At 31.8% G+C, this 12,788-nt stretch overlaps 1 protein-coding gene across 3 annotated transcripts in view; it reads left to right on the forward strand.

The window, feature by feature from the left end:
* The window catches only part of LOC107740232 (surfeit locus protein 4), a 14,070-nt gene extending 5,898 nt beyond the window's left edge, over positions 1-8,172 (forward strand). Inside the window, exons 3-7 of one of the 3 annotated variants that reach the window (XM_016552583.1) lie at positions 367-443; positions 514-557; positions 2,079-2,203; positions 2,756-2,817; positions 7,514-8,172. In XM_016552583.1, coding sequence (XP_016408069.1) covers positions 367-443; positions 514-557; positions 2,079-2,203; positions 2,756-2,817; positions 7,514-7,780 — 575 coding nt within the window. In that variant the 3' untranslated portion in view covers positions 7,781-8,172. Of the gene's footprint in view, positions 1-366; positions 444-513; positions 558-2,078; positions 2,204-2,630; positions 2,818-7,513 lie in introns of all 3 variants that reach the window. The other 2 variants (XM_016552582.1, XM_016552581.1) reach the window with 2 other exon arrangements.
* The last annotated feature ends 4,616 nt before the right edge of the window (positions 8,173-12,788 follow it).

The following is a 12,788-nucleotide window of genomic DNA, read 5'->3' on the forward strand; positions in this document are numbered from 1 at the left end:
GAACTACAGTAACATCTTCTGATTTCTGTCACCATGGCGACACCAGAGCTGTCAATCAATAAACTGGAAACAAAGTAACTTGCGTTACTTATTTGAAAAAGTAACTCAGATATTCTCTTGTAAATTAAAAAGTAATGTGTTTCTTTACTAGTTACTTGAAAAAGAGTAATCTGATTACGTTACTTGTAATGCGTTCCCCCCAACACTGGTGTTTAGTGTTATAATTAATAGACGCGATGTCAAGTTATCAGTGCTAGTGTGTGCTTCGCATGCTTGATGTTGGTTGCATCCTGTAAGCTGCAGCACGCTTCAGATGATTAAACAGCAGGACTTGTGTCGCAGTGAGTTTTGACGTCTCGTCCGCAGGTGGATGTGTCCTGGTGCTCAGCAGAAACCTCGTTCAGTACGCTTGCTTCGGGTTGTTTGGCATCATTGCACTGCAGGTGAGCGAACAGCATGCATGTCTGTCGTACGCGTGCAGCACGTGTTGATCAGCGCGTCTCTGTGTTTCAGACGGTCGCCTACAGTATTCTGTGGGATCTCAAGTTTCTCATGAGGTGAGTTCAGATCATTAACTCTGTTCACACTGGAGCTGAATGCGGTGTCACTCCTGTTTCCAGTGTTTGAGGAGGTGCTGTTGTTGAGATCCTATAACAGTTGTTTTCAGTTTTTAATTTTAGTTAGTTTTAGTTAGAATTTTTTGTTTTTATTTATTCGTTTTAGCTTATTTAGTTTTAGAACTTCAGATTAAACTCTTTAAATGATGTTATTGAGATACTGTTATAGTTTTTGTTACTATTTTGAATTGGATTTTATTTTTATATTTTCTGTTTTTATTTTAATTTTAGTTAAAGTTTTAGATAAAATGTTGTTTTTGTCATTTTTATTATTTTTTTTATGTCTATAGTTTGTATTTATTAGTTTTAGTTTATTTAATTTTAGTTATTTTAGAAATTAAATTAAACTCAACTAATGATGTTATTGAATTGGAACTATTTTGAATTGGATTTTATTTTTATATTTCCTGTTTTCATTTTCATTTTAGTTAAAGTTTTAGATAAAATGTTGTTTTTTCATTTTTATTAGTTTGTTTTTATTAAATATGTCTAGTTTTTATTAATTTGTGTTTATTAGTTTTAGTTGATTTAATTTTAGTTATTTTAGAACTTAAATTAAAATAAACTCAACAAATGATGTTATTGAATTGGAACTATTTTGAATTGGATTTTATTTTTATATTTAAATTTTAGTTAAAGTTTTGGATAAAATGTTGTTTTTGTCATTTTTATTAGTTTTAAATATGTCTATAGTTTGTATTAATTTGTATTTATTAGTTTTAGCTTATTTAATTTTAGTTATTTTAGAGCTTGAAATTAAACTAAATGAAAATAAGAAATGTTTGCTTGGGAACTAGCTGAAATAAAATAATTTACTTTTTTATTTTATGTTTTATTCATTTCTTATTATTTTATACTTTTTAATTTATTTTAATATTTTATTTCATTTTTTGTTTTTTTTGTTTTATGGTTTGAGTTTAACTATAATTACTCTGGTTCACATTCAGTCATGTATATTATAAAACCAAATTCAGTCCTTTAAATAATTCAGTAGTGACGACCACATGCATGCATTTAATATACATTTGTGTGGTGTGTGTTCAGGATGACTGATTGTAAATTATGCAAATTATGACAAAAAAAAATGTACTAGTAATTTCCAATATTCTGTAATATTTGGTCCTTTGGTCAAAAATATCCAACACAAAGTCCATCTGTGTTCCTTTTGTCAGTGCAAACACACTGCTGTTGTTATAACAACAGGGTTTTCCCACTGTTTGATGATCTCTATTGTTGCATATTTACACTGAAAGTCATCAGATCTTCCTCCAAGCACAAATGCATGCATGCATAAAAGAGACTCTTCATGATCAAAAACACAAAATCAATCAGATGCACGGTTCATGTGCGATCTGCTGTTTGCACATCAACCGCGATCCTCAATAACATGTGACCTGCAGTGTGCAAAGTGTGCACACACTCGTAGACGCACAGAATGCTGATGAGAAAGTGTTTGTGCAGGAACCTGGCTCTGGGTGGAGGGCTGCTGCTGCTGCTGGCTGAGTCTCGCTCTGAGGGGAAGAGCATGTTTGCCGGCGTGCCGTCGATGGGAGAGAGCTCTCCGAAGCAGTACATGCAGCTGGGAGGACCGAACTGAATGACTGATTGTAAATTATGCAAATTATGACAAAAAAATGTACTGGTAATTTCCAATATTTCTGTAATATTTGGTACTTTGGTCAAAAATATCCAACACAAAGTCCATCTGTGTTCCTTTTTGTCAGTGCAAACACACTGCTGTTGTTATAACAACAGGGTTTTCCCACTGTTTGATGATCTCTATTGTTGCATATTTACACTGAAAGTCATCAGATCTTCCTCAAAGCACAAATGCATGCATGCATAAAAGAGACTCTTCATGATCAAAAACACAAAATCAATCAGATGCACGGTTCATGTGCGATCTGCTGTTTGCACATCAACCGCGATCCTCAATAACATGTGACCTGCAGTGTGCAAAGTGTGCACACACTCGTAGACGCACAGAATGCTGATGAGAGAGTGTTTGTGCAGGAACCTGGCTCTGGGTGGAGGGCTGCTGCTGCTGCTGGCTGAGTCTCGCTCTGAGGGGAAGAGCATGTTTGCCGGCGTGCCGTCGATGGGAGAGAGCTCTCCGAAGCAGTACATGCAGCTGGGAGGCCGCGTGCTTCTGGTGCTCATGTTCATGACGCTGCTGCACTTCGACTCCAGCTTCTTCTCTGTAAGTGTTCAGTGAGCGGCACGTTCAGATGATCAGGAAACGTTTCATATTGAAGCCTGTTTCTGCCGCGGGATAAAAAAAATAAAAAGGGGAATTGCAACACATCTCACTTTTTTCCTCAGAATTGCAAGATATATAAAGTCAGAATTCAGACTTTTTTCATCACAATTCTAATTCTGACTCTTTTTTTTTTTTTTTTTCATCTTGCAATTGTGTTTGTTTTTGTTTCCACCATGGAATAAAAAATATTTATTGATTGACTTATTGATTATCTCTCAATTCTGAGAAAAAAAGTAAAACTCAGAATTGCAAGAAAAATGGCTAGAATTTGGAGTTTATGTCTCACAATGCTGACCTTTTAGAGTTTAGATCATGAAATTTTGTTTTTTGTTTCCACCATGGACTAAAAAAGGTAATTGTCACGTTTTATCTCACAGTTGTTGCTTTATATCTTACATTAGTTACAAAAAAAATAAAAAAAGATATGTATATATTTATATCTATATAAACTTTATTTCTTGCATTTCTAAGTTTTCATCTCGCAATTGTTTTTTTCTGCCACGGAATAAAAAATAAAAAAGGTAATTGTGACTTTATCTCAATTCTGACTTTATATCTCCTGTTTCTTACTTTATATCTCACGATTCTGAGAAAAAGTCTGTATTGTGAGATTTAAACTCCGAATTAGGAGAAAAAATGTCAATATCTCAAAATGTTTCTATTTCACGTTAATGACATGTATATCTCACAATTCTGACCATAATCTCTTGCAATTTTGTTCCCACCACAGAATAAAAAATAAAAAAAGGTAATTGCAGCACATCTCAGAATTCAGACTTTTTTCATCAAAAATCTAATTTTGACTCGTTTTTTTTTTTCCTCTCTGAATCCTATGTTTTCATCTTGCAATTGTGTTTCTTTTTGTTTCCATCATGGAATAAAAAATAAAAAAGGTAACATTGATTTTTTTTTTCTTTTAAATTTTGCAATTCTGAGTTTTAATTTTTTTCTCAGAATTGTGAGATTAAAATTTAAAAAAAAAAAAAATCAATATTACCTTAAATATTTTTTAGATAAAAAAGCAAAAAACGGCTAGAATTCGGAGTTTATGTCTCACAATTCTGACCTTTTTTTCTCTGCATTATGAGTTTCGATCATGAAATTGTTTTTTGTTTCCACCATGGAATAAAAAAGGTACTTGTCACGTTTTATCTCACAGTTGTTGCTTTATATCTTACATTAGTTACATTATATCTCACAGTTCTGACTTTATACATCCATCTGAACGTTTTCTCTTGCATTTCTAAGTTTTCATCTCGCAATTGCTTTTTCTGCCACGGAATAAAAAAAAAAAAAAGGTAATTGCAACTTTTTATCTCGAGATTCTGAGTTTATATCTTGCGATCCTGAGGGAAAAAAGTCCAAATTGTGAGAAAACAAAAACAAAGCGAAAAAGTAGAAATAGTTTCATTGGCGTTTCTTAAATTGCACAGCAGTTCATCAGATGAGTTTGTGCTCTCTTCCGCTGACTGGATCTTCCTTATTAGTCTGAAATTTGACTTTGTTTCCATAAATCTTGGCTCTTTAAATTGAGAAATCCTTTCCCATTTCTGTGTGTGATACACTGGGAAGAAATGGCTTGGAAACGTTTTCACTCAGAAACCGCAAGAGACTCATTGAATTAAAGTAGAAAGACTGAAATAGTCCTCAAATCAGTGTGCATGAGTGAACAGGCCGAGTTTTTAGGTTTGAATGAAATCTGACCTGCGCTGAGATCCTGAACCCAGACTCAAATGTCACGCAGCTGCAGCTCTGTGTGCCTAAATAAACGGGTCGACGCGATAGAAATATTGCTGTAGTTAATACCGATGTGTATTTGTTTTTGCTGCAGTATTGAAAAAGTTACTGTTCAAACGATTGGGGTCAGTAAACTCACCAAGGCTGCATTTATTTGATAAAAAATACAGTACAAATTGTGAAATATTATTATAATGTAAAACAGCTGTGTTCTATGTGAATATCTGTTAAAATGTAATTTATTTCTGTGATGCGCAGCTGTATTTTCAGCATCATTACTGCAGTCTTCAGTGTCACATGATCTTCAGAAATCATTCTAATATGCTGATTATTATCAATGCTGAAAACAATATTTCTGTGGAAACTGTGATACATTTTATTTTTCAGGATTCAGATGAACAGAAAGTTCAAAAGAACGGCGTTTATTGTTTTATAACATTATAAATGTCTTTACTGTCACTTTTGACCAATTTAAAGCGTCCCAGATGAATAAAAGTATTAATTTAATTCAAAAATAACTAGCATGTAACATTTCTCAGTTAAGTAAATGTTACTATTTTTAAAGAACATGTTAATCACTATAAAATGTTTCATGTTTTCAGCATCAAGGATGTGCAAATATGCTTGATCTGTCACAAAATGTAACTATATGAAGCTCTAAATACAACTATAATGAAGATGCTAAGATATAAACATTAAGGTCATGATTTTCTGCTGTATGTATAAACTGGATTACTCGCTCTCAGAAAAAAAGGTACAAATGCTTTCACTGGGTTGGCACCTTTTCAAAAGGTACACTTTTGTACCTTTTAGGTACTAATATGTAGACTTTAGGTACTAGTTTGTGCCTTTTAGGTACTAAAATGTACACTTTAGGTACTAGTTTGTGCCTTTTAGGTACTAAAATGTACACTTTAGGTACTAGTTTGTGCCTTTTAGGTACTAAAATGTACACTTTAGGTACTAGTTTGTGCCTTTTAGGTACTAAAATGTACACTTTAGGTACTAGTTTGTGCCTTTTAGGTACTAAAATGTACACTTTAGGTACTAGTTTGTGCCTTTTAGGTACTAAAATGTACACTTTAGGTACTAGTTTGTGCCTTTTAGGTACTAAAATGTACACTTTAGGTACTAGTTTGTGCCTTTTAGGTACTAAAATGTACACTTTAGGTACTAGTTTGTGCCTTTTAGGTACTAAAATGTACACTTTAGGTACTAGTTTGTGCCTTTTAGGTACTAAAATGTACACTTTAGGTACTAGTTTGTGCCTTTTAGGTACTAAAATGTACACTTTAGGTACTAGTTTGTGCCTTTTAGGTACTAAAATGTACACTTTAGGTACTAGTTTGTGCCTTTTAGGTACTAAAATGTACACTTTAGGTACTAGTTTGTGCCTTTTAGGTACTAAAATGTACACTTTAGGTACTAGTTTGTGCCTTTTAGGTACTAAAATGTACACTTTAGGTACTAGTTTGTGCCTTTTAGGTACTAAAATGTACACTTTAGGTACTAGTTTGTGCCTTTTAGGTACTAAAATGTACACTTTAGGTACTAGTTTGTGCCTTTTAGGTACTAAAATGTACACTTTAGGTACTAGTTTGTGCCTTTTAGGTACTAAAATGTACACTTTAGGTACTAGTTTGTGCCTTTTAGGTACTAAAATGTACACTTTAGGTACTAGTTTGTGCCTTTTAGGTACTAAAATGTACACTTTAGGTACTAGTTTGTGCCTTTTAGGTACTAAAATGTACACTTTAGGTACTAGTTTGTGCCTTTTAGGTACTAAAATGTACACTTTAGGTACTAGTTTGTGCCTTTTAGGTACTAAAATGTACACTTTAGGTACTAGTTTGTGCCTTTTAGGTACTAAAATGTACACTTTAGGTACTAGTTTGTGCCTTTTAGGTACTAAAATGTACACTTTAGGTACTAGTTTGTGCCTTTTAGGTACTAAAATGTACACTTTAGGTACTAGTTTGTGCCTTTTAGGTACTAAAATGTACACTTTAGGTACTAGTTTGTGCCTTTTAGGTACTAAAATGTACACTTTAGGTACTAGTTTGTGCCTTTTAGGTACTAAAATGTACACTTTAGGTACTAGTTTGTGCCTTTTAGGTACTAAAATGTACACTTTAGGTACTAGTTTGTGCCTTTTAGGTACTAAAATGTACACTTTAGGTACTAGTTTGTGCCTTTTAGGTACTAAAATGTACACTTTAGGTACTAGTTTGTGCCTTTTAGGTACTAAAATGTACACTTTAGGTACTAGTTTGTGCCTTTTAGGTACTAAAATGTACACTTTAGGTACTAGTTTGTGCCTTTTAGGTACTAAAATGTACACTTTAGGTACTAGTTTGTGCCTTTTAGGTACTAAAATGTACACTTTAGGTACTAGTTTGTGCCTTTTAGGTACTAAAATGTACACTTTAGGTACTAGTTTGTGCCTTTTAGGTACTAATATGTAGACTTTAGGTACTAGTTTGTGCCTTTTAGGTACTAAAATGTAGACTTTAGGTACTAGTTTGTGCCTTTCAGGTACTGATATGTAGACTTTAGGTACTAGTTTGTGCCTTTTAGGTACTAATATGTAGACTTTAGGTACTAGTTTGTGCCTTTATTTCAGGTACTGATATGTAGACTTTAGGTACTAGTTTGTGCCTTTTAGGTACTAAAATGTACACTTTAGGTACTAGTTTGTGCCTTTAAGGACTCTTAATATAGAGTCTTTAGGTACAAAGGTGTGCCTTTTGAAAAGGTACCACCCCAGTGACAGCTTTTGTACCTTTTTTTCTAAAAGAGTGTATTGGGCAGTCTCTCGCTGTCACTGTCTTTTTCAGAAACACGAGTTCTATTCTTTGCGAGGTAAATCTAGCGCTGTTTTCTGTCTGTTGTCTGTCAGATCCTGCAGAACATGGTGGGAACGGCGCTCATCATCCTGGTAGCCGTGGGCTTCAAGACTAAACTAGCCGCTCTGACGCTGGTTCTGTGGCTCCTTGCCATCAATGTCTACTTCAACGCCTTCTGGACAGTGCCTGCGTACAAACCCATGCACGACTTCCTCAAGTACGACTTCTTTCAGACCACGTCGGTCATCGGAGGCCTGCTGCTGGTGGTGGCACTCGGCCCCGGCGGCGTTTCGATGGACGAGAAGAAGAAGGAGTGGTGAGGAGAGCCGTTGCACCAATTAGGGAGGTTTATTTGGTCGTTTCGGTCATTATTAGTGTTTATGATGAAACCTTCTTCATGGCAAGGCGCCCGATTGGATGTTTCACTCATGCATTGTCGCAGAATCTTTCTTTAAAAGCACTGAGACTCATCAGATCTTCATCTTTCTGGATGATGTTCCCGAGGGCCTCATGCATCGATCGCTGGTGTGAACTCTGTAACGTCTGCGTCTCGGGACGCTTGTCAGAATCCGTTGTTTTACAGGCGACGCCGGAGTGTTTTCTGTTGATTCTGAGAAAAATAAATCATTGTTGGTTTCTCAGACGTTTGTGTTGTATTTTTGACTTTGGGGTCTTCAGATCATGGCGGAAAAATAAAGCAAGGTGATCAAAAGATGATGTGTTTGTGTTGCTTTTACATGCATGCTTTTGTGTTAAGATTTGGTACAATTTTACACAATACTTCAATCAAAATGATTCAATAAACTCTTAATGGCGATAAATAGGCATGTAAATATCACATTATTGGTGCATATGCAAACAGTCATTGTCTCGGTTCTTTAACAAGAAAATAAGACAAAATAAGAATTAAAATGAGACAAGAAAAAAAACGTGTTTTTGTTTCCAGATGTTTGAAAAACTTTAGAAAAAAACATGTGAGCGAGACTTACTTTATGTGATTTCTAGACCTTGGAAAAATCATGTAAATTAATAAAAATATATATATTTTTTAATTCTGTAGAATATTAATTTAGCTTAATAGAAATAAAATAAGTTTATTTTATTTCAAGCAATGAAAATTTTTTAATGGTTTTGTTTAACTATAATAACCCTGATTCTTTTCAACCATTTATTTTTAGTTTCAAGTTAATAAAATATTAAAATATCAAATATTTATATTTATATTTTTATATTGTTTTATAACATGCTAATGTTCACTTTAGGTTTAATTCATAATGCAGTTTTCTAAATATAAAATATATTTATATTTTACCTTTTCCTTTTAATTTTAATGTTTTTTTTTATTTTTGTCATTTTTTTTGTTTCCTTTTTAAATGTCCATATTTTAAGTTGCCCACTGATGTAAATAATAATAATAATAATAATAAAAAGTGTACATAAATGTTGCAGGGAATTTACGGAAATCCTGCCTGTTTTAACTTTTAAAATGTTTAAGTATAATCAGTTATTTGAGCATTTTTTTGTTTTCAGTTCATTTAAACTATATTAAAGTGACACTAAAAATTAAATAAAACTGTATATAACTCGATGCGCTAAAAATGTCCACCTGTTTCTTAAGTTCAGTTTCTGCCTTTTTGATTGTTTTAAGTATAATCAAATTGCATGTCATTTCAACTGCTTTTCTTCAGTTTATTTAAATTATAAATTGAACTGCCTTTTAAAAAATTGTGTTGAATCTCAGTTTAAAAAGTTAAATTGTTTCAATTATTTTGATAAGTTAAAGTAAGGGAAATAAGATATGTTTCCATGATGTATTGATAATAACTATGTTGCGAGTAAAAATAGAAAAAGAGAAAGGAAAACGACAAATTGTTTTGCACTTTTAAAGTTGCCCTCTGATGTAAACGATAATAAAAAAAATAAATGTTGCAGGAAATTTACATAATATAGTTGAGTGTTTTTATTTTGTGTTATGAAATGCAGAAATAAAGTTTATTATAAAAAATATTTTTATTTTTATTTTATAAAAAGCTGTTGTGGGATATCATGCAAGCACTATTAATATGACCATGTTTGCTCTGATGTTGGACTTTTTAATGTAATAATTTAGAAAATAATTTTTATTCGTTTTTGTTATTTTAAAATATATTTCTATACGTTTTATTAATTTAGTTTAATAGAAATAAAATAAGTTTATTTTATTTCAAGTAATAAAAATGTTTTTATGGTTTTAGTTAACTATAATTATTACCCTGATTCTTTTCAACAATTTTTTTAATTGCAAGTTAATAAAATATTAAAATATAAATATCGAATATTTTGTTTTCTTTAAACTGTGGGGCAAAAATATATTTTTTTTATATCGTTTTATCACTTTAGGTTTAATTCATAATGCAGTTTTCTAAAAATAAAATATATTTATATCTTAACTTTTCCTTTTAATTTTACTGTGTTTTTTTTGTCATTTTATTAGTTTCTTTTTTAAATGTCCTTATTTTAAAGTTGCCCACTGATGTAAATAATAATAAAAAAATAAGTGTTCATAAATGTTGCAGGAAATTTACATAATGTAGTTGAGTGTTTTTATTTTGTTCTCATGAAATGCTGAAATAAAGTTTATTATTATAAAAAATATATATTTTATGATATATAGATATCATGCAAGCACAATTAATATGACCATGTTTGCTCTGATGTTGGACTTTTTACTGAAATAATTAAAACATTAATTTTTTTAAATGATCATATTGTAAAACAAGCTGAATTTGAACATGGCCTTTTCGCTTCGCTTCTGGATCATTTATAGCGGCACACCTGTTTATGTAGGCGGTCTCTCTGGAGAACGGATGGATGGATCTGATTGGCCTGGCAGACGCACCGCTTATTCTGAGCGAGATCTGATTGGCTCGTGTGCTCGGGGGGGCGGGGCCTCGAGCATGTGCTTTGAGAAGCGGCCAAACTGGCTCTGGTTCGGAGCTGGAAGCTGCTGTGATTTCAGTGAGTTGCTGCTTTTATGTGTCTTGTGTGGTTTACCGTGATTTATTCAGCATTTGTTTTCACCAACAGGTTGTTGTTTAGGTGAACAGTGATTGTAAATTAATATTATCTCAGGCAATAATTGATCCATATTTCTTCATTTCTTGGCACGGCTTGAATGTGAAGATCAAAAGATTCTTTCATTTTCATGACATGATATTATGTAACCTTCACTGTGGCTCCAGACTATTATGTTTTGCGTTCTATTTTACATTCTACACCAATCTTTATTTAGTTTATAGTTTCATATTGTTTTACAATATGCTAATTTTCACGTTAGGTTAAATTCATAATGCAGTTTTCTAAATATTAAATATATTTATATTTTACCTTTTCCTTTTAGTTTTAGTGTGTTTTTTGTCATTTTATTAATTTCTTTTTAAAATGTCTTTTTTTTAATGTTCATTGAACTTGTAGTTATTTATATTTAGTACAAGTTAAACTAAAGAAATGTTGCTGTGAAAAAAACTTTTTTTTTTTGCATTTAAAATGATTTCAAGAAATAAATGTATTATGTTTTCTCTGAACTGTGTGTCAGATTATAATATTATAATTATAATACTAAATTATAGAGTAAAATAAACAAAAGCAATGTAGATGTAGGAACAAACACGCTGTGTAAATGTTTCATTTGTTCAGGCTGAAGTGACACTTTGTGGATCTGTGTGTGTGTGTATGTGTGTGTGTGAGTGCGTGTGTGTGTGTGTCTCTGTGTGTGTGTGTGTGTGTGTGTGTGTGTGTGTGAGAGTGTGTCTCTGTGTGTGTGTGTGTGTGTGTATGTGATCAATGATAATAAAAGTGATGATAATAATAATAATAATGTAATAACAATCGTAATAATAATAATGTAATAATGACACATACCCAACACATACCACACCTATTCTAGCTTCTGTGTCAATGTTTTCTTCCCTTTCCAATTCACGGTAAGATTACTATATGTATGTATGCATAAGCTGATGTGGTGCATTAAAATCAGCATGATGGGAATCCCATTTTAGACAGCCTTTCCCCAGTGTAGTGTGTTCTGTGAAGAGTCTTATACTGTATGAGCTGAAGGTTGGCGTTTTTAGTCGGCTCCATCCAACATCACCCCGCTTTGGAACAACCCTGACTTCACAAGCAACAAAAAACACTCAATTTCCATAAATGGGCAGAAAAGGGCATCACGCATATTAATCACATTTTTCAGTCTAACAACCTGGTTTCATTTTCCTACGTAGCTCGGGAGTACGGTATCGGGAGCAATCAATCCTTAAACTATTCGCAACTCAAATCAGTTGTTTCATCTAAAACCATCAATCTTCACCTTCCTTCTGCAGTAGCAAGATTTAGTTCATATATCCTCCCCGAAAAAATTACTTTCCAAAATATACAAAATTATAACAAATTCAAATAAAATCATAACTTTACCAACAATCAAATGGGCCTTTCTATTGCTCCTGATACCGACTTCTGGACTCAGATTTGTAAAAATATTTATTCCATGACTAAAAACGCCAACCTTCAGCTCATACAGTATAAGACTCTTCACAGAACACACTACACTGGAATTTTAATTTGAGCTAGTTGGGTTTTTTTCTTTAGTTAGTTCGTTTTAGTATGTTTGTTTTTGTAGCTGAAATAAATATTTTTTATATTATTATTATTTTAATCTTCGTATTATTATTTAATTTTTTTATATTATTATTTATTTTATATAATATTATTTCATATTTTGAATTTTAAAACGTTAAAATATTTAAAAAAAATTTCTTTTCCTTTTAATTTTAGTTTTAGTATAAGTTTTAATAATTTTGTTAGTTATTGATGTTTTTTTTTAGTTATTGTTTTACTGTTTTTTTTTCTGAAATTGCATATTGCCACTGTGACAACATGCCCCATTATGGAGGTAATTTTTAGACAATATATACTCAGAAGTCACTAACTAAACTAAATTTTTAACTAAATTGTTCTATTTTTAAAAAATAAGCGTACGATGTGTTTTTTATTATCATTTAGATGCTATTATATATTTTAATGTTTTTAATTCATTTTAATGTTGTATTTTCATTTTAATTGTAAAGTTTTAATAATTTTGTAGTGCATTTTCTGTAATTTTATTTTTTTTTTTAAATATATTTATATAGTTTTTATTAATTTTTATTTCAGTTTTAATTGTAGTAATTTAAGTACAAGTTAAACTAAGTGAAAATGAGTGAGAATTGGTGCTTTGGCAACTAATAATATATATTATATATATTTCATTTTATTTCTGGCGACATAAATGTTTATTTTTTATGATTTTAGTTT

Source organism: Sinocyclocheilus rhinocerous, unplaced genomic scaffold (genome assembly GCF_001515625.1).
Source record: "Sinocyclocheilus rhinocerous isolate Xijiao unplaced genomic scaffold, SAMN03320098_v1.1 scaffold3422, whole genome shotgun sequence".
In the NCBI taxonomy this organism is placed as follows: Eukaryota; Metazoa; Chordata; class Actinopteri; order Cypriniformes; family Cyprinidae; genus Sinocyclocheilus; species Sinocyclocheilus rhinocerous.